Consider the following 23,429-nt stretch of genomic DNA (forward strand, 5'->3'; position numbering starts at 1 on the left):
GCCTTCAGTGTACATGGTTGCTTACTGGAAGAAAGGACAAAGCTTTTTCCCATCCTGTAGCCAACATCTAAAACGATATTATACTCAAGAACTGATTATGTTGTTCTGATTAAATTATCATTTAATAGCAGTGGCTTAAAATGATAAAATTATTTTTTCTTGCCATAGGCCACAACTCTGAATATGTAGTATTTATTTCACTTTAGTTTTAATCATTTAGACATATTTGTCTCATTGGTGATGCTATATGCAATAGGAATAGCTAATATGACATTAAATTATGCCGACAGATATTACTTATCTAGTGTATCAGTACTTCACCATAATGGAATTGAAAACTTTTGTTTCTTTGTTTACAGTTTCTTAAAGATAGAGCTAAAATTTAAAATCTTGGGAGGGAGGTATTTTGAAAATAAGCGAGAAACTGATAATATTGATTCCTTTTTATGAGTAAGTAGCAGACAGGTTTTCAAGTTTTTTTTTTTTTTTTAACAACCCTTGTTTTATTGAAGCTTGTATAAACGGATAGCTGATGTCAAAGGTTATGCAGTACTGCCTACAAGTTGCTGGAAGGTTAGTGTAAAAATATATCACTTCCTGATTCTTCTAAAGAAGATTGTCTATTCTTGCAGCATATCTAATAGCAATATTATTTTCATGTTCAAGCAGCACTTGCCAAATGTTTGTTCTACTGGCAATATGAAACATGTAAATCATCTCTGTTACAGCCTTTTAACAGGAAGTTTGTGGGGATATGTATTTTTATTTGCTTGGTTGCTGTAAAAACTGTGGCTATAACTAAAGGAATCTTTAACATCTATAGCTTTTGAAATAATTGAATGATATTTTTGAGTTTCAACTAATACTCAGTTGTCTAGAGACCTAGATTTGTTGTTATTTGAGAGAAATGTATTGGATTGGCAAGTGCTCCTTTAGCCTTATATAAATGTTCATAGTTTGAATAGGTGCATACAGAATTATACAGATCTATTTTTATTATATATTTCAGTTTCTAACGTGCATCTTGTAGACTATGTACCCTTGATTCTCTTGAAAAGAATGAAGACTAATTATGCCACCGAGAGCTGTGTTTTAAGATGGGTGGTCATACACAACTAACTAACTAACAAACAAACAAATAAATAGCAAATTGAATTTTACATATATTATACTATATTGATTCTCATGATGTTATGTCACAAATAGTCTTATTGCATACATAAAACAAATGGAGTAGGGGGACGCGGTGGCGGAGCGGCTTAATGACGCTGAAAGTTGCCGGCCAGAAATGGTTGATGCTTCAGCGGTTTGAGTCCAGCCTTTGCGTTAAACAGGGTGAGCTCCTGTTTCCTCCCCAGTTCCTGTCAACCCAACAGGTCGAAAACTCACGTGAGTAGATAAATGGTACTCTCACTCCGGTGGGAGGAAAAATGCTGGCGGCGCCTTGCAAAAAGGAGTTGGGAGCAGTTGCCGGTAAGCACGAAAAACCATGCGCGCCCGAAAAGGGCACGAAGCAACGGAAACCCCGCCTCCTGCGCTCGCCAGCTGGGCTCTGCTTCAGGAAGGAGGCACTGGCAAACCACTTCCGAAATACCTTGCCTTGAAAACTGCAAAAGGACTCGTCCAAGCAGTCACTGCAGAGTCGGTAACAACTGAGCGCAGATTAAAAAAAAAAAAAATGGAAAATACTCCTTCAGAACTTTCCTGAGAGAGAATTCTTATCTCCAAATATATTTTATGACACAATGAGTCACTTAAACTGCACAACTAATCCTTGTTTAGGATATTTGTTTTTAATATGTGGTGGCATTTTCTTCTCCTTTCCCCAATATTTGTGGCAAGTCTTTATAAAATGTCTATAATTGCCATGTTTTAAAATATTACTCCAGTTTCTGTACCTGCTGGATTATGAAGATTTTCTTAACTTAGTGAATTTCCTGATGATTTGATAGGCAGCCCTGTCTTGAGCTTGGTGATTGATCTCTTCCCCCACCAACACCAATTTGAACTGGCCACAGAGAAAAAAGGAGAACTATCACCACACAATGCCCCCCACTCCTAATCCCCATAGGTAGTCCAGAATTATAACATGATCAATAGTATTGAAAGCTGCTGAAAGTTGAAAAAGAGCTATCACACCAACCCATCCCAACCCCACCAGAGGTCATCTGTAAGTGCAACCAATGCTGTCTCCACATTGTGTCCCAGTCTGAAACTGGACTGAAAAGACCAGATAATTCACTTCCTCCAGGGCCCTCTAAAGCTGTCAACTGACCATCTTCTCAATAATATTTTCTAGACTGGACAAAAGTAATCCAGAATTATTGGATCCAGTGACGGCTTCTTATGGAGGGGGGATACAATCACCATCTTCACAGCTGGCAGAATCCCCTCCCGATGCTATAGTATGGACTCAGCCACATACTATCTCCTCAAAGGCCCTCACTAACCAAGAGAAGCAGGGATCTAATAAATAGCTGGTTGGGCTAACAGTCCTAAGGATCCGGCTCACATCTTCAGGAGTTACAGATTCAAACTCAACCTGGACACAAAACTGTGTTTCCATCACCTCAACAAGTCAACCCAGTTGACGATCACCACTCCATCCCTTGACCTTGAGCTCATGGCTGCTGCCAAATTTGAAACTCGGCTGCCTCAACCATGATCAAATCATGGATGAGAGTGAGCTTATTATATACCAACCCAGGGCCATCTAGAATCCAGTAGCTGACATCAAGGGTGAATATTGAAGGCTGAAAGGTAGGACTGACCATCAATTCTAAGATCAGCCGGCTCTCCGATTCCCACCATGTTTACTCTGTCAAAATCTGTATGGTACTCTCCTCTCCCCCCAGTGCCACCCTGCCCTCCTGGCCATGGAATCCAACCAGTTAACCTCCCCCTCACTCCACCCAACTTTATAGTCCACAATGAAAAACGATACTGGTAAAACAAAAGCTGGCAAGCAAGAACTTGGGATAGGGAAAGAAGACAAATTGCCAGAGTGGCTGCAGGACTTGGATCAATAACAACCAGTCCCTTGACCCAACTTTGCTCCCCTCATCCCAGCTCCTTTCTGCTATATCCCTGGTCACAGCCCTGTAGATCTGGTAGCTACTTGTTGCAGAACTGTTCTATCCCAGGTGCCAGAGAGCCTGTTGATGCTGTGCAGCCGGGACCACCATGTTTCTCAAAGAGATATATATATAAAAAAAAAAAAACTTCAGCCAAACCTCTTCTCCACTAGCAAATGCAGGTAGGGACTGGATGTGCACCACAATCTGGAAACCCTGTAGGGAACCAGCAAAAGCCAAATGATGTGACCAGTAAAGCCACCAGCACATTCTGGCACTGCGAAATCACAGGTATCAGTGCATCAGGCTTGCTGCATGGTTGTCAATCCAGCTTCCCAGCTGTCAGATACCTCTGGCCACTGCTGCTCATTCACACTGCATCACTACTGCCATCACAAATCACATCCAAGCAAGCAAGAGGTAAGATCTCTTCTAATCCTCTACAGTGGCTAGTCACTTCTTCCACTTCTTCTTCTGCTTGTACCCTTCTACTCAGAGCTGCTTAGTGCCCCATTTGTCCAGCATCCACTATAAAAAGAGAAATACTAGCAATGAGTCTAAAACTTGTGTTATATTTTAAACTATGAGTCTTCTTTGTCCCTTGCATTGTCTTTTATACTTTTATAACAAGAGTTTGCTTTTTGAAGAATAAGAACCTCTGGATATTATTTCAGAAGGGACATATTTCATCATTGAATTAATAGTGGCTTTAGTATTCATTCGATCTCAAGCTTCAGGAAGGTTTGGAGCAAATATTGCAATCTCTTAAAGCATCAAAGGAATTGTTTTTCACGCCTGCTATCATTGTATCTTGAATTTAGAGGTATGTGATTGGGAAGGTTGGAAGAAACTGTGATTCTTCTGTGAAGTACTCCTTGTGTGCCCCTCCTCCAAAAGTTACATTGAGCATATGTTTATTATTTAGAAGAATAGTAGAGAACTGATTGTGGAAGAAGAGGGAGGCCGCTTTGCCTAATTCCTCCTTCCATCTGCTGCCCCCAGCACCACTTACCATGCTGCTCTGGAAGATCCCTTGGCCATCAAGACCAGATTTTGTGTACTCAAAGAGTGAAATAAGGGGAGGGAAAGATGACAAAAGTCATTTCCATCCTCTTTCTCAATTTAGGAGGACATATTTGGCTCAAATTCAGTATCTTTTTATAATGAAAATAATTAAGTACATGTTTTGACTTCCTTAAGAGATAGATTAATTTGGTCAGTACAAAAAAGATGTATGAAGAAATATCACTATGCCAAAATAAATACATTTTAATTTGTGGCAGCATGAATATATCTGTCAGGAAGGGTCAGGAAACAGCACAAGAACTACTAGAACTCTATTGTTGTAGAGTATAATAACAGAATCTTGAAAACCTGCCAGAATTTTCCTCTGTTGGTTCATATAACCATGTAGAATAAAGGCAGGGTTATTTTGAGTCTCCTTCTCATGCTCTCTCCTTTCCTAAGAGTATGTTGCCATTTACATTCTCCTTTATTATCTCTTAATGGTTCTGCAAACGGTTTTTGTATTCCTTCGTTAACTTTATCTCTGCATTTCTCTACAATATCATTAATTTCATTATGTGATACAATCAATGCTTATGTTTGAAAAGATCTTCAGAAACACATTGGCATATGTGATAAAAAAGCATTGTAAAGCATCTGAAGAAATGATTCTGAAGCATATAGTAATATTATGATAGGAAATATGCATGAGAAAAGATAAGTGTTTTAATACATTAAGACTGGAATTCTGTATGCTTAGAAATATAGTTTATTGAACTTAATACTTGAATCCATTCTTACAGCTAGTTTTTCTTTTGCTTATTAGTCAGGCTAGTTCTACCTTGAGGAGGCAGTCCTGAAGATACCTAGAAGCCAAGCATTGTAGAGCTTTATAGGTTAAAAACAGCACTTTGAAGTATATCTGCAACCTATAGATAACCAATGCAGCACCGATAATATAAGAGTTGCATACAGGTAGTCCTTGAGTTACGACCACTCGTTCAGCAACCATTCAGAATTATGAGGGCACTGAACGAGGGGGACTTATGACCGACTTGTGAAGTTGTGGCTGTTGCAGTGTCCCCATGGTTATGTGATCATGATTCAGGCGCTTGGGTACCCGGCTCATGATTATGATGTCACAGCAAACTGTGGTTACATGATCACCATTTATGACTTCGCCACCGGCTTCCCACAAGCAAAGTCAATGGGAAAGCTGGCAGGGAAGGTCACAAGTCACTCCCATAAATTGCTCCCACTGCTTTTTCTCCTGAGGAGTCCTATTTTGCAGCACTCCCACCTGCCCACACTCTGTAACTTGTCTGCCTGTGCTTCATAGCACATACCTGCCTGCAGCACCCCTGCTGGCCTGTGGCCCTTGCTGGCTTGCCCACACTCCTTAGCCACCCGCAGCCCTCGTTGGTCTGCCCTCACTTCCCAGCACCTGCCCACGGCCCTCACCAGCCTGCCTGTGCTTCCCAGTGCCCACCAGCAGGCCTTGCCAGCCCGCCCACACTCCCCAGCACCCACCTGCGGCATTCATTGACCCACCCGTAATCCCTAACACCCACCTGCAGCAGCCCCCCATCCTCTGCAGCCCCCCACATCCCCCTGTACTTACTTGGGACTCCCGCCTCTTCCCGCTTAACAACCCACACAGACCTGGGGTTACAACGGCAACCGGGACTGCTGAGATTGTTGTTGCTAAGCGATGCACTCACCTGACGTCACGCTTTATGACTGCATTGCTTAGTGATGGCAATCCTGGTCCCAATTGCTGTTGTAACCTGAGGACTACCGTTATAACAGTTTTTACATGGTAGTTTAATTGATTTTGCTATTTGTTGGAGCTTTTGCACCAAAAAAAAAAAAAAAAGAAAGAAAGAAAAGAAAAGAAAAGAAAATTGCCTGTTATTCAGGGAATTATTCTGTGCATTGTTTCTACGGTTTTATTTAGTTTATTCCTTGTATATGAGCTTATTTTAATACATCCAATTACTTTCTTCCCTAGTGTACCTGCAGGAAAGACATGGTGACAATATCAATGGACATTTTTGTGAGAAAATTTCAGCCAGATAGATATCAGCTGTGGAAACAAGGAAAGGATTTATATAACATTGATCATACAAAGCCCACCCCTGAAACCACACCTGAGGTAAAGGCCTGGTTGCAGAGAAGAAAGAAAGCAAAGAGATGTTCCAGGTGGTAATAATGTTTTCTATTACATATAGTTAAACATGCACTCATGTCTCAGATACTGTATTTTGAAATATTTTATTTTAATCATAGTTAATTTGTGTCTCCTTAAACTTAACAGTGATCCTGGGAGCAAAAAAGTCATATTTCATCATGATCATGCTTACTGAATACATAATCAATTTTGAAAAATTGAGCATTACTGAAAGTTTAATGTTTGGACGTCTGAGCATTAATATTATATTTAGACTTTTTCTGTTTATGGAGATTCCGAAAATGTTGCCAAGAAAACTGTATAGACTTTTCCAGGCAATCACCAGGAGTCAGGGCTGACTCAAAGGCATAAAAAAGATCAAAAGAGGCAATTTTCTAAATAGTACTTTTCATCAACAACATATATTTTACCTTTTTTTTGTTTGCTTATTATTATATGATCAGATAAACATATTTTAATTAATGTAAACATTTTTAACACCCAACATCTATTTTGGTGTTTTTTCCCCCAAGTTAAAAATAATTATTTCTCTTTCTGTTTGCCCAATCTTTTTCCATTTTATGTTGGACATTTCTATTAAAGTAAAACCGTTTTCTTATCTAATGTCCTTCACATATTCTGGACAATAGTTCCCATGCCAGTGTGGATGAAAGACATGCTATCAGACAATTATGGGAACTATAGACGAACATATCTGAACAATCCAAATTGTAGAAAGCTTTAATAGATAGTATGCAGCGTTGTCTGTTTTTCTGTTAGATCAGGATCTCTAACTTACAGATGTAAAAAATACTTCAAAAAATTGCTGGCTGTAGTTATTCTAAAGTGTGGTGGATGCTTCCAGATTTCTCTTCACAATCACACCATAGTTTGAGAGGGGAGAGAGAAATGCATAATTCTGAAGTTTGCTGCAATTCGCAATTTCTGTGCTGTTAACTACATCATACATAATAGTGAATATTACAAAAATCTCTAGTAAGAATAGAGATTTTTAAAAATAAAAAATGGTACAAAGATATTAAAATCTAATATCACAGCTAGCAGCTCCTGACAGTCATAATTCATTTATAGTTCAGTTTCATAAAAGATCAGACAGAAACAGGACTAAAACAACTTCTTTATCAAAAGCCTCTTAAAAAAAGCCAACCTTGTGATGTAAATTAAGAAATGAATCAAGCTCTCTAGGAAGAGAATTCCAAAGTAAAAGTGCAACTTTCCTGGGTTAGTTCTAATCAAACATACAGAGTCTTTTACCAAAGACCTAATCAATAGGCAACCTCTTCTAAAATCTGATTTAGTAAGATCCTTCATTTTTGTAGATATTCGTTATGTTGTATTATGAAATACATATTGTAAAAAAATAATGTGTCACATTGGTAAAGTTTAATGAAGATTTTTTGTAAAAACAAATTCTATTGTTATGTTTTCTAGAATTAATTATAAATGTACTGTATCTATCCTAAAGGTATTTAAGACAATCTAGGGCTACCTGATCTGGGGTACAGATCTCCAGATGATCACTGGATGGCAGCAAAGGATAGGAGTTGTCTGTTTCTCTTTTCCTACTGCCATTTAGTGGTTATTTAGTTGTTTTGCACCCCAAATCTGGGATTTTAAATAATTAATGAAGGGACACTACAATAGTAAGAAATCTGGATGTGCCATAATTTTAACTGTTTTAAAATGATGAGTACAATATTGCCTTTTTTTTTTAAAGATACATATTGGATTTAAATTAATTTACATATTATTAAGTTGTTCATGTCATGTCCATGAAATTAGTATGGTTATGTGTTAATGCAATAAAAAGTATATACTGTTCTCAGAGTTGGGATCGGTAGTAAGGACAGAGAACCAATATTGTCCCAAATTCCTTCTGTTCTTATTGTTTTCACAGCAGCCATTTTGCATGATCTGTTGCACCACATAGATACTTGCATTTGAAACGTATAATAAATTTAATCTATGCTATGCCCACAATATGCCATGGTAAAATAGATATAGCTAAATAGAAGTTATTGCCACTTCAGATGTAAATGGCTACTCTAAATGTGGAGGATATGATACAGACTGTGCTCTCGATTACGTTAGATAGCACTGTGATGAGAAATATGAATTGTGCCTGCATTATATCTCAGAATGATGTTTCGACAAAGAGAAAAATCAGCAAAATATATTTGAGAAGCCACCATTTGATTAATTGTCAGGCCTAGCCCAAGGAACTCCAGGAGAACATGCAGATTCAGTTCAGCAATGTTTATTAGCTACAACCTCTAGCAAGAATCTTCCCAGACTGAAACTAGTTCCCAGGGTCAGCCAGTCAGCACAGAGTGAATTCCTCAGGGAAGTGCCAGCCTCATCCTCTTATTTCTTCCCCGCCCTTCAGGAGATGAAAGAGGATGCTTCCCTCCCTGAGTCTGGCCTTCATAATTCCATTCAATCACATTAATACAACTATTGGTTTTCAATAGTACTGAATTGATTATGATTATCTCCTTCCCCCAAAATTTCCAGAATAAATATTGAATGAGCTTTGCTTACTTGTAGAATCTGATATCTAATAAAGAGAATGAATAATTTCTTATATCTGACCTGGGAATGTTATTTAAAAGTTTCCTATCCTCATTCCAAAGTAGCAGATGATTATCTCATTGCCTGTATTGCTTGACTTCTCTGGCAAGTACTGCCTTGCCTCATCTCTTCTTTTTTGATGGGTAACCCTCTCTTCAAAAAACACAAGTCTTGCAGGATATTCCACTTTAAACAAACATGTCATATCTAATTATTAATGCATATGCATATTTGTATTTACAACTTGATAACCTTTGGTTTTTCATAGCGATGTTGTATAATTGTACAATGTTACTTTTGTATTGCTACAGAGTTTGGCATCTTTATTGTACAACTATTTGCACTTGGCAGAGGAATTATTTCCTTGTCAGTACAACATTTATTTATCTGGATAGCCAATTTAAAATTAAAAATGGAGACACTGTAGTAATTATGCTGAAAGTTTTATCAGATGAGTACATGCACTGAATTTATTCACTATGCTAAACTGGTGGTTGCATTTTTGTGCTGTTTAATTAAGAGTCCTCACACAAATGCAAACACAGCAAGAGATGCTCATCTCCCAAATGAAGTTAAAATGTTCAGTTTCACCTTTGTTGTAATATGTCAAAGAAAAATATTATAATTTTGATTCTGAGAATAATACATTTTCAGACACATATCAGACACCAGGTCAAAAAAACCAAGTTAAGTGATAATATTTGTGTTCTGTGCAATCATTTATGCTAGTACTGCTTTTGTTGTAAGGTACTTATACAAAGATGGAAATAATAATTGTGACATACGATTTGTGCAATAGATTTTTAAAGGGCAAGTCACAATCATTTTATGTAGTATTGCTAGACAAATAATAGACACCATCAGCTTCAACAATGCCTTTATGGACCAATGAAAAATATAAAGGATACTACCTCTAAAGGGAAATTATATAAATTTTTAAAAAAATTATTACACTCAGCGGATTGAAAAGAAATAACCATCGCATTTGATTTATCTAATAGGACAATGACAAAACATAATATAGCTTTGAAATTCTTGCTTTGAACTGGTAGCGTTTTCTAGTTTCAGATATATTGGAATTGTTCTGGAAGACACTCTTCGCATGCTTCAGCACTCAGATATATTTCATCTAAGTCTTGAAGATGCAAATAGATTCTGGAGCTATTTATTATGCTCAAGTGAAAACCTTTGGGTAAAGTTAATGTGGCTCTCAGATAGAGGCTTATTTATTTCCATTTTTTTCTCAAAATAGGAAATATTATTGTAATCATTAAGCAATAGTCCATTTCAGCAGTATGTATCAAAAGATGGGAATTCTTCCTCAGATAGAAGCAACTTATTACCTTACTATTTAAAGAGCAATAAAATGTGTGCATTAGATTAACTTGAAGCATCATCAGTCTTGTTCTCCATCCTTTTGTTGATTATATTTAGCTACTGAGATAATGCACAATTTCTAAAATATTATCTACTATAGTATTATATAAAGAAATAAATTCTCAGGCTGTGCAGTTCAATTCAGTTAGCTGTTGCTGAAGCTGTATTTGTGACTGGTAAATACTGTATATTTTCTGTAAATACTACAGAAGAGTAAATGGTCAAAATGTCTTCCACATTTTGTGACTGAGCATCATTGCTAAAGAATGATAGGATGTGGTTATAAGCACTGTCACATTCTAAGGAATGCTGAACCAAGTAACTGACTTTGGAACTTGCTTCAGCAGGGTTATTTGAGGTCATTTTAGCTTAATGCTAGTTTTAAAGTGTGGTAATTACAGATTAAAAGGTTAAATTCAGTCTTTTGTTAATCTCTTGCTTAATAAATTGTAAACATTATCTCTACACAAAAAGATGATAAATTGTCATTTTTTTCATTTCTTAAAGCAAGTAAAAAGGACATTTCTGTTGGTAGATATTTTATCTTACTCAAGCCAGACGTTCTATTTTGACAGCAGTATCTCTTATAACAGCTTCCAGCATACCCGATCACGATCAAAAAAGCTTAAAACTCCTGAAGACAAGAAGTCATCAACCATAGTGGTTGGTACAGAAATCACAGCCACTGAAGCAGCTACAGATTGCTTCAAGGTCAAAGAAAAACCATCAGCAAAAGTAAAGCCAGTAGACACAGGAGTGCCTTCTGGGGAAGAGCAAATCTCAAGCAGGATGCAGATAGATCAAAATTTATTGGATAACAAAAAGATACTGGGTAAGATGAATGGTATTTATTTCCCATAGAATTTGCAGGTTGTTGATATTATGATCCTATAAATCTGCAATTGAGAATTTATACCCTATTCTGTTCCATAATGCCTCTTTAATTCTGCAGTGATATTACACAACCATGAACATTTAAGTTATAGCTAGTATCTTTCTAATATTTGTCAATAATAAAATATAATAGAACTATAATATTGTCCCAATAAAGCAATAATAGTTCAGAAGCAACTATTGCTAAGTGCTCTTAAAGTTTCGCTTTATCTCATGATTTCCTAAAGGCTCAGGAGTGGATAATAATATCCAAAATAAAGAACTATTAATATATAAAATATCTTAGGAAGAAATTTAACTACTAAAAGAGCCTTCAAATAAAATAGCTATGTAACTTACAATGCACAGTTTTCACAATGTTCCATATAAGCATACAGTTCCCTGGCACAAAACTACTGGAATTACAACCTGGTTCCTCCCTGTATGTAGAATGCTCCTCCCTCCCTTATATTACTATTAAATAAGTGATGTCTAAGTCCGCTTGTTCTATAACAATTTACCAAGGTTTAGGATTGAATTGTGCTAAGCTAAGAAAATAGTTTAAAAACACAGAGTTGGATTTAGAATTTCCTTCCTGTGGTTAAAAAAAACTAATTTTGTCCATGGAAGACTCAGAATCTAACTGGGTATTTTTGATATTATAATGGAAGATGTAATCTTCATTGAGTCTCTCCTTCCAGGAATACTAATGTCCACCAACAATTTGATGAAATGGGTTGAGAGACTGTTCATATCAGTGGGCAAAGTATATTGCAGACTGTAGAAAGAGGCGATATTAGCAAAAAAAATCTCATGTTACTAGCAGCAGTATTCAATGCAGGATGTATTTTTTGCCTGTAGAATGATCCTGGTTCCAATAAATACATATGAAAACATATTTAGATTAACAAGTCTATCCCTTCAAAATTTAATAAAGAACAAAGAACTTAATTTTAATCTAAAGGTTAAAAAGCACCACTTATTTCTTGTGCATTTAAAAAAATCTGATGTTGAAATCGATTATCTATTACTAATCTGAAAATGTCTGCAGATAGGTTTTCTGTATAATAATAAAATGGATAAGAACTATTAGTGTCTATTTTATCTTAATGGCGAATTTTATATAGGTCATTCCCCTCCAAGCTCACAACTTGATCAGGTTCCTCAAATGCAGAATATACAGTCTGAAAAGGAAGAGAAAGAAGTCTCTGACCTTGCACACATTTGTTCTGAAGAATCTAGATTGGCTTTGCCTTCATATCCTAGCTGCAATCAAGATGTTTTAAAAGCTTCAAATGCTTCAAGGCAAACTCCTGAGGACGCTTCTTCTGAAATTGAGAGCTTTGAGAAAGAAGAAACTAGCAGTGTATCAACAGAAGAGGATGAGATTAGTGATGCTGAAAGCAATAAAAGTGGTCTGGAACCCGGGGAAATATCAATGGTAAGAAAGAGGAAATGAAAATAGAATATGAGAGAAGACCTAGTATTTAGTCAGGAACAATAACAAACCCCTCCGATTGGTTTGTAACGTTTTTCTATTAGAGTAAGGCAGACTCCCTTTCATAAATTATTTTAAGATACATTAGTGATATTTGCAACAGCATCACTGAGATCAGCATTATATTGCAATTATGAGCTATGTGTAAGAATGAGTTAATGGAATACTTGTGACTATAGTTTTGTATATTTGTGTATGTATATGGTTATGGTGAAGATTTGAACTAGTGTCTTTGTAATTGTAGCTTATTATGTTTTATTAAAGTATTTAGGCTTTTTTCATTTGAATAAGACTTCAAGAAATAACTTGGAACCAAATCTGCTTTTGGCACCTGCAAAGAAAAAAAAAAAACAGTTTTGGATTACCAGGGTTCCTAAGACAGTGGAAGGTATATTTTAAAGACAAGAATAAGGCATTTTTTTCTTTTACCAACATAAATAGTGAACTCATCTTTGTTTTATAAAAGGATGAGATTTCACTATCCCAAAGCCACTCCTTCTGTGTTAATGTAATGTGCTAATAAACATCTTCTCAGTGGTGAGATTCTGCATCGCAGCTTATGTTTAATTCATTTGCTTGGGTACTTTTTGCTATTCCTAAGTGCGTTTCTGAATATTTTCCAATATGTTTGCATGCTGTGTCTGTCCAAGTTGTACCAAGGCATTTTATACAGATTGTGATTGAAAAAGATGCACAAATACCTTGCTTTGTTTAATGACTCCACTATATTCTTTCATCATAAGACCAGTTGCAATGCATTAGGCTAATGACTCTTCAGGTCAATACCCAGATCTGGTTGCCTCAGAAGTGTGTGACAGCTGTAAGGTACTAACAGATTATATCCTGGTCCCTATCAGGCACCATCAGACACATACATTCCAAGTTGTGTGAATACCCTAGTAGCCAAAACAGAACGACTATCTAATATTCAGTGATTATCCAATCATCTTCCATATTGACTAAAACTGTAAAATTCCAATAAATTGACCATTCTTGAGGATATTTTTACAATCTCGGCATTTATTAGAGATACTTAATTTTACTCCCAGCATTGAAATCACCTTGAAAATGTAACTAGATGAACTATTGCTACTATCAGGATTAAAATTAGAGAACAATTACTTCTTCTCTGAAAAAGTAGTCTGTACTTGCCTGAGTATAAAAGTTCTAGTCCAGTAATAATGAAACCAAGGTCTTCAGATGTTGCTGAAATTCTAACGGTGCTAACAATGTAGAATAGCTTCAGCTAGAAGAATATGGGTTCCCATCCCTGTACTCCATCTTAATTAGGAATGGCTATAGCCTCTAGATCTCTAGAATAATTTTAAATATTTGCTATCACAAGTAATGCTTCTCAATGTGAGGTGCCAAGGCTATGTCAGCTTCCCTAGCTGATACAATAGTAGAAATTGTGTATGTTTTTAAATTTTCTCATTTACTAGAATGATAGATTCTGATATAATCTCCAGGTGTTCCCAATCCTTTCCCCACTTTTGTGATGGCAAAAATCTTGTTCTAGCTATGCAACATACAACTATGTAATGACACTTGTCATAATAGATAGGGTCCTATTGAAATTTTAAATTTTGATTTTTTTGCCAAAGATAAAACAATTGTAAATCTGTGGGCGAGTATTTTCAGCACTGAGAGTTGAAACAGTCCTTTATTTATGAAAAAAACACTCTACTGTAATTTCTACTTTTTCTCTACTACTGAACTAAATTAAGTTGGTATTGCAATTAGAGGATATGTACTGTCTGCTAACCACCTTAATACCATCATTTTTCTGTTCTCTCTTATGTACAATCAAAATTGGGGCAGCCTTTTGGGGCTGGGCATGAGCACTCTCAAAAAATAGGTGTCATGGAGAGTCTGGCTAATGACAAAATACCTATATTCAGGAAAGCAAACCTTAATTTGCTGTAGTTCCCAAGACACCAGCCCCTGTCTTATTTGAGCAAAAATATTTCTACAAGATCCATCGTAAGCCAATGGGCATTCTTGGAGCTTGGCACTTTGTTTCATAGTATGCTATATTCTCTTTACATTATTATTTATTTAAAATAATCTTTTTATAAAGCCAATGTAGCACCATTGGCACCGTACTGAGAACCAAAATGTTTTCATATTGTTTATAAATTCTGCTGAGCGACATATAACATCCTTTCATGAAAGCAAGATACTGTATAATGCACTGCATACTTTTACTTCTCCACCTTTTTAAAGCACATTTCTTATATTAAACACAATATATGTTGTCTTTCTTAGATATTTGAAGAAGAAAAAAACAAAACATCAAAAAGTTGGCGTCATCCGCTAAATAAACCCCCTGCCAGATCTCCTATGACACTGGTTAAACAGCAGGCAATAAGTGATGAAGGTGAGCATGTTTTTAAAGCATCATGTAATAATATATTTTTCAGCCAATCAATTAATATGCATACACTTTAAATGTTGCCTAGTGATAAAGATGAAAAGGTATTTGATCTCATGCCAAAAATTCAACAATTGTAGAATGAACTGCATTAAATGTTTTTGGCATGTTTCCTGAATACATGATGTCCTTTCCATCCTTCTTTTTTCTTTGTCTTCTGAATGCACTGGAAAAAAACCTTGTAAGATGCTCAGAATTGTTGCTTAAATACTGTAATTACTTCTTCCCAGAACATAACAGCTTTAGAACATCACAAAAAACATGTGTTTTAATGAAGCATTAAAAAAGATTTCAAACACCCTTTTCAGGGACAGAAATTGCCTTCACATGCAGGAGTGAACATTTGGATCTAACCCAGTTTTTGGTCAGAAAAATGTCAGATTTATTTCCCCTTTATTAAGCTCTGAACTTTGTATCCAATTTCAAGTATGAAATTAGAGGGAAAAGGTGCATCTTTTTATATTGCTATTATACACCACAACTAATTATAGTTCTACAAATTGTTCTCTTTTTTAAAAAAAATCCATATCCACTTTTCATCACTGAAGTACTGCTATTATTAAAGATTAGTGTCCTTTTTTAAAAAGAAAAATCCATTTTACTGTCTTGGAATATTTAAGCACAACAACAGTGTGTTTGTTGTTTTCTCTTAAAATTTTCTTAAAATTCATGGTCAGTTGGAGAGATTATTTCTTTTTTTCTTTATTTTTCTTGCCTACTTATCATATAGTATGCATAGCACTCCCTATTTTTTCCCACAACAATGCTATGATGTAGAGAGAGTATGATTGGCCCAAAGTCACCCAGTGAGCTTCTATGGTTGAGTATGAACTAGAAACTGGGTCTCCTTTATGCCAGTCCAACATCTTAATCACTATACTACATTAGGATTGTGTTTACTGGAGAGATTAAACATGCCGTTGTTTTAAAAATTATGTGGGGTTTTTTTTGTTGTTAATTTTTAATCTGTCAAATTAGTTAATTTCACTTAAATTAACGTGTTAAAGACAAGTCTAGTGATTTGGTTACTCCTCTATCTATTTAAATGTGATTAGAATTAGTGAGTTTATCTCCTTGTGAGTGCCCTTGACAGCTTTAAAATAGATTGGGAAACAAATAGCACTACTAACACAACAGTCATATTTAATTCTCTGTTTACATTGTCCTGTTTTTGAGGTTGAATCAAAAATAAAACATTTGTTCAAACCAGTATACAATATGTATCACAATTTTTACATTTTACCACTTCTTTTTACACATCTTGTGATTTCAAGTTTGCAGCAGTGTGTATCTTGTACACATAGCTACTGTGTGCAGGTTCCTCTACTTGAATAAGAGGCAAGGGGTGGGATGGGCAGAAAAGACTCCTGTATATTGTTTTACAGCAGCCTCTCTCAACCTTTCGACCCTGGAGGAACCCTTCAAATATTTTTCAGGCCTCGAGGAACCCCTGCGCATTTAGGCTCAATATAGGCCCAAAGTTATAAATTTATATTTGATTCATGTGTAGGCCTGTATATATGCATTAACAGTGTTCTTAAACTAAAAATTAGTTTATTATTTTACATGCTGACATTATTTTGTCACCCAAAGCATAACTTTTCTTTTGCTGTGTAATAAGTTCTGCTACTAAATAACTTGCTTCTTGGGCTTTTTTACTGACTGTCATTTTATTAACAAAAGCTTTACTCTGTTTGCTCTGTGATTCCAATATCTGTTGAAAATAATCAGAACTTTTAATTGTCATATAGCTGTGATTTGTAGTCAAGTGCCTTTTTAATTTTGCTGGAGCCATTGCTGCATTTGTAAGTTGTTTGCCGCAGGTGAGGCACAATGGAATAGGATAACTTGAATCACCAGTGATTCATTGATAATAGCTTTCATTGTAAAGATGGACTTTTTTTTTTTTTTGAGCCTGTTGATGTACCAGTGCAGGGAAATGCCTGAGAAGATTTAAATTCTTCATTATCATTATCATCATTAAACTTATCGGTATTGTCCGTTCTAGAATCCTCCTCTCTCACACCTCCTCTTCAAAAATTGCCACACTGGACCCTCAGACATGACTGAATAAACATGTATGAAATTTATTTAAAATAATGGGATAAAATGACTACAGGAAAACTGCAGCGAAAAGATGCAGGAGGGAGAGACTGACATCACAGACTAAGTTGGACGAGTCCATTAATTTCTTGAAAAATGCACTTCTCCTTCCCTTCCTGCAATATATTCCTCCTTTCCTGCAATATAGTGTTTACCTGTTATCAATGGTCTCCCCTATTTCTCATCAAAAATTAAGAATGGATTCAACCAAATAAACACAGTCCTAAAGTGCATTACCAGAGTTGTAACTAGATTTTTGTTTAGTCTCTGCTCATCACAAGCGTGCGTTGCCCAAATTTGAAATAATTTTTTAAATAAATCATGATCTTCCATGGAACCCTGGTTGAGAAACCCTACTTTACAGTTTTGATGTAGGAGAATTCTGAGGACTGCTGTGTCTTCTATCTGTTTAAACAATACATTTAAGGAAAGCAGTAGACAACTATACAAGGACTACTAGAAAAAGAAAAAAAAAGTATTGAGGATGCAAATAAATTTGACTAAGTGTAGCTTGACTTTTGTCTAATTTGGTTTGCTACATGTGTAAGAGGGATAGCTGATTAGTCTAGTCTAGTCTGAGTTAATTTTGTTTAAGAGTTGGAACAACATTGAGAGAGGTAGTAATTTGAAAGAGGTAGTAATCAGGTTGTCATTTTAAAAAAATCTAATTGGACCCATAAATGGTAAACCGCTTCAGGCCAAGATGTGGTGACAATTGATATTTATCAGACAAGGAAGCTGCCAATGGCTGTTAGTCATGATGGTTACATGTAGCCTTCCAAAATCAGAATCAGCATGCCTTTAAATAACAATCTAAAAAACAACAACAGTTTTGAAGAGACTGTCAGGTACCATTATTCAGGGTTGGCTGAAAACTGCAATAACGTTGCCCAAATTACTAAGCCTATGCTAGCCTTCTGTTTTTGCTTACTTCACTATGAAGGAAATGCTGCAATTCCCCACAGTCTTTGATTAAACAAATGTGTGCCCCTAAATCGGGTATTTTTTGCTGCTTGGGGAAGTGAGGAATGCGCAATAATAAAACGGAGACATTTGTCTCCTACCTTCATATTTTACAATCATAGAATTATTCTCTTTGATATTTATAGACTAATGAATGATAGGTCACCTAGAGCACATAACTTTGTTTTTGTTCTAATCTATTTGGTGAATAATTAAATAGATCTATAGCTGAGTGTCGAAGCTGGGATGGGTAAATTGGGGTGATGTCACTAATTCACTTAATACAGTAGTTCAGTTAGCTGTTAAGCATGTCTTCAAATCACAGAAAGCTCTGAGCCATTATCTGTATCTGTGTAATATTTGCATGTCCTGAGGGGATAGGATTATGAGTGGGTTTTAGAATGTTTCAGTAATTTACACAAAAAAGGCTATATTAACATTAGAACCCATCTGGTAAAGTTATTCAATTATTTAAATACAGGAAGTTTACATGAAATTGCTGCATTTTAAATGAGGGATTAAACAGTTTTTTCATTAGAGTTGATAGTAAACCTTGGTTGAAGTTAAGTAAAATGTTTGAAAACAAGGACATTTTGAGTTATCCTTGTCAGACTTCTGACAGGTCCAAGGAACTGAAGGAGCAGAGATTTGAGAATGCATTTCCCCACGTCCTGTATCATCTTTCCTATTTAAAAAACAAACCCTACCACATACATAAAAATAGTTGGTAATGTAGCCATGTAAGTAAGTCCTCAAAAATTAGTAGTCTGCAGAACAAAGAGAAAGTGTGCTGGAACGTTTCTCTGTATCTCTTTTGCTGTTCATGGAGCAGGGGACTTTCTTTGGTTTCTAAATTAAGTGCACAGCAGGGACAAGGTTTCATCCATACTCTGCTAGTTGAGTCAAGTATGAAATTCCTGACTGGCTATTGCTACCAAGAAAGTGCTTAAATACAAGACTACATTAATATAATTAACGTGGTATGTGACAGAATGGAGAAGGTAAACACCATCTTCTATCCTGTCATGCAACCACCCAGGCATCCAACACTGTATGTTATAACCCGAGACTGGGAAAGAGCTGAGAGAAAAACAGATAAGGGTTATCATGCAGAGACTCTCATAGAAGTAAGAGAAGTTGAAATGGGCTAAGATGCTGGCAGGAAGTAGGAATTGGGTGGAAGTTGAAAGAGGAGAGAAAAGAAAGAAAATGTCTTGCAGGCAAAAATTGAATTACTCAGTCTCATTTGTACAGAGATGCCGATTCCAGGATGGTTCAAGGCCACAAAGAATAACTGGCAGAAGGCTTGCTGTGCACAGGATGACACAGTGTGCATCTATCTACTCTGTGCAGATATCCAGAGGGAAAAGAGAACCCTAAGACACAAGAAAGAAGATCCAGATTTTGATAGCTGCAAGAGTTTGTCATCTAAGTTTTAATAGAAGTCCTTAATTAACTCTTCAGGAGTAGTTAGTTACATTTTACCTTAGGCATGGTGTTGTTTTAGCAGAAGTAGTATTGTGGCTGACAGAGAGACAGTTAATTTTGGAAATGTAGAACACTTAAGTCATCAAATAATTTGCTACATTCCAATCTCCATCGAAGACAGACACTGGAAAAAGGCTAAAGGAAAGAACTGTAGGACAGTTTATCTGCATTAACTGGATTCCATTTATTTAGTTGTCTGATTGGAAAAGCCTGTCTTTCAGAAAAACCAGTGGCTTTTACCTTTTTTTTTTGCTAAGAATGAAGAAGAAAATCAGAATGATTCACAAGAAAGATCTGGTATTGCCATATTTTGTAAATCTTGAGAATCCATGACATGGTAATATTAGTACTGAACTTCCTTAATACTTTCCTTATTTAATTTGAATTGTGCCTATTGATTAATCTTAGAGGTGCTTCAGCATCTCCTTTTTTGTGAATGATTTAATTCAGCTGTGTATTGTCTAGTTCAGCAATACTAAAATTCATTTAATTAAAGGGCAGGCCTGTTGATTTCATTGGAAATTGTTTTCATGAGCATCATACATCAGCTTTATAAACTGTAGTTTGGGATGTTTGAAATTGTAACGAGGGACAAGAGGCAGTGCCAACAGAGTATTGTTCTACTGTAGGAACAATTTTTTCCATCACAAAAACACCAAAGTGTTAAGTGTCTCTATGGTGGAATTTGCAATAGATGCTTTGTTGGATCTAAAGGTATGAGAATTACATGGTAATACATAGATCCTGCAAATAATCTGGATCCCATTGTTGCATTCTGAGGCAGTTATGCTGTAGTATAGTACTAGTCCCAGGAGATGTTGCAGCACATAGAAAGAGGAAAGAAAGATTGAGAGAGTACTGTATCTCAAAATGTTACATAATGCAATTTACTCTGGAATTGGTGGCAAGAACCTTCCAAGAAAGAATGCAACATACACCCAATGAAAAGCACATTGTAGTAATCCAGCCTTTAGGTTAACAGTACACATGTCACCAATGCCAAATCTTTTTCATCCAGGAAGGGTGCATCTGGTCTATTAGCCAAAGGTGAAAAAGAATTTCCTTGACACCAGTGTAATGTGGTGCTACTGGGTCCAGGATGACCCTCAAATTTTAAACATGGACTTTAATCAGATTCAAAATACTTAGATTCTCTTCTTCAATGGAAGTGCTACTAACGTCTGAAGAACTGAATGATAGATCTAAAGGAAATTAATTTAAATTTATTTTTTAATGTGAATTCTAAGTTAAATTGTCATTAAAACCTTCTTTATGTAATATAATTATTTTTCTGCCCAAAACAGTCATGACAGTTACTCGGTCTACCTAGTAACATGTGAAGTGAAGGATAGCTTTTGCCTTGCCAACAAAAGAAAAAAAAAGCAAGAGCTGTGAAGAAGTAGTGGCAATTACTGACTTTTGGAGTCTTTTAAATACATGGTGACTCTCAAAAAACCTAACATACAACCATCCCTAAGATCATTCTTGTTTTGAAGGTTCTTTTTATGTTTATTTTTAAAATTTATGTCGTGTCTTATAACAGCTGCAACAATTTTCAAGGGAGTGCTTGTATCATCTGTAGATAAAACAACATTTTAAAAAGATACTCTAAAATTAATACATAAAAACATAACATTAGAGAGCAGTAAAGCAGTGATAAAGATTCATCACGAACTAATTAAAGACTCAGAAATAGCAGTGTCATTTAAATATTAGAAGTCTGGGCAACTAAAAAAGGCCGCCTTGTCCTAATCCTTATGGTAGGCATTCATTCACCTCAGGCTAAATGATTCCTGGAGCAAGTAGGAAGGTGTAATTTTCATTTCACCTATTTAGGAGGGAGATTTATCCTAACTGAAGATGGGGTCTAGCAAGCAGAATGGTCAGGATTGTTTGGAATTCCTTAAGAACTCAAATATCTTTTAACTGAAAGTCTTTGATTTCAATTTATTTTGTTTCCAATCTCTTCTTTTCCCTTCCCTTTCTCCTTATTATAATTGTGCACAGAATTGATAAGTGTAAAGGTAAGATGCAATTCTGTTTAACTGACCTATTGCCCCCTAAATAATTCAGAGTGATCAGTGTTGCACTACGGAATTGTTATCATGTACCTAGTTTAACTCAAATTCCTAAACTTCAGCTCAGTTTTGATTCTGTGTGAAATTAGGAACAGTGTCAATGGTGGCAGAAAGGAGGTCTTGTTTAAAAAGTGTGATCGGCTCTGATAATTGATACACTTCACATGTCATTGTTGCTGAAACGGTGCTATTTCATTAAGTGTGTAATTAACCCAATAGCCTTTTCTAGATAACCTAATCTTGATCATGTTTTTTCTTTGTGATAGAAATTCTAGTATTCACCCCATCCCACAGCTTCTTAAGTAGGTCTTGCTTCAGGAAAATAGCAGGAAAATAATGTATAAAAGAGATTCTTATATGCAATACTTAAGCGGAATAATAGAAACCGAACAATTCCATGGATAGAATAACATTAAACTATCCTAAAACTGCAGTGGCACATAGTATTACAGGCACATTGAGTATAAGAAGAAATGGTCATTTTACTGAATCACCCCCATCACCTTCTATTGGACAAACCAAGGAACAATCAACTGTTTCCCCTGACTATAAAGAATGGTTTCCCCAACCAGTATACACTCAGTTATCCTCCTCATTTTACATTGTATTTTACAAATGGTTTTTTTCCACCCTGATGTACCCATTCATGTATTTATAAATCTAATTCTTCTATTGTTCCAGAAACAAAGCATGACAAAAAATCTGTGCTTCCTTCATTGTTTTTACCATTCTTTCTGCTTGAGCAATTCAGTACCTGTTTTTCTGCCATTTGTGGTCCAAGCCACAGCTGTCCGTTTTGCTACCTGTGCTGCTGTAAAATTTCTTGCCATTTTTCCCTGTTTCAGGATTTTGCCACTTGCTGTTGTCCACCAATCCTTAGCCCAATTAAAAACCACTTTATTACCTCATCGTATATTTGCCTTCATTAATTATAAATAGCCCATGCTCATTATTACATTTACTTTCCCATCTTGACACTTGCATTGTTCCTTCCATGTCAGTATCCTATGCTGATTCTCCAATGAACAGTGAGTCCTCATTATTGGTATTAACTGCAGGCCATTTAGTGGTCCTTCAACACTCCTGATAATAATTTTCCCCATCTCTAAACCATATTTCTGACTCCTCCTCACTCTATTTATTCTATTTTGGATCCCATTCTTTTGCTGCTTTTTCCAAACAGCCCACTTGTTCACATTAATGATTATTCTCAAAGATAACAGGCTTGCCTTTACAATTTTGTTGTAACGTTCTTCTGAGCAGGCAGAGATGTAATTTAATACAGTTTTCATAAGTCATTATCTTTTCCAACAAAATATATTTCAGTGGTCGGTGTGTGATTTGTAAACTTATTAGAGCATTCACCCTATAAATTTGAAAACTTGCATGGCTATGCTTCTTATAGGGCTTGCACTTTTTCATCGGTTCCTGCAATCTGTGGAGGTGTACTGTACAAAAATATACTGTCCTTAGGAATTGGGAATGTTTCTTTAGCAGTATTGCACAGATAGGCCCATAACCTACAGTATATCAATTTTTCTGTTAAGTTGGTTGCTAGGGAAGAATAAATTTGATGCTTGGAGAACCTTCTTCAGAACTGAGAAAGCAGAATCTTGCTCTACATCCCATTCCTGTGGTACTTCCTTTTTCAATAATTTCAACAGGGGTCAAATATTGTAGAAAAATCAGGGATATGAATATGAATAAAATTACAGCTCCCCCACCCCCCTGAACATAATTCTTTTTGAGCCTAGAGATAGTACTCTTGTTTTTG

General features: G+C 36.0%; 1 protein-coding gene across 7 annotated transcripts in view; it reads left to right on the top strand.

Moving 5' to 3' along the window:
* Positions 1-23,429, top strand: part of KDM4C (lysine demethylase 4C) — a 254,503-nt gene that overhangs the window by 125,626 nt on the left and 105,448 nt on the right. For 6 of the 7 annotated variants that reach the window (XM_088129849.1, XM_088129852.1, XM_088129854.1 and 3 more), the window contains 4 exons: positions 6,091-6,281; positions 10,812-11,050; positions 12,219-12,532; positions 14,858-14,969. In XM_088129849.1, coding sequence (XP_087985975.1) covers positions 6,091-6,281; positions 10,812-11,050; positions 12,219-12,532; positions 14,858-14,969 — 856 coding nt within the window. The remainder of the gene's footprint in view (positions 1-6,090; positions 6,282-10,811; positions 11,051-12,218; positions 12,533-14,857; positions 14,970-23,429) is intronic. The other variant, XM_088129853.1, reaches the window with a different exon arrangement.

This window comes from Python bivittatus, unplaced genomic scaffold, assembly GCF_059951505.1.
Source record: "Python bivittatus isolate LINGU-HERP-01145 unplaced genomic scaffold, Pbiv_v1 ctg000850_np1212, whole genome shotgun sequence".
Lineage (NCBI taxonomy): Eukaryota > Metazoa > Chordata > Lepidosauria > Squamata > Pythonidae > Python > Python bivittatus.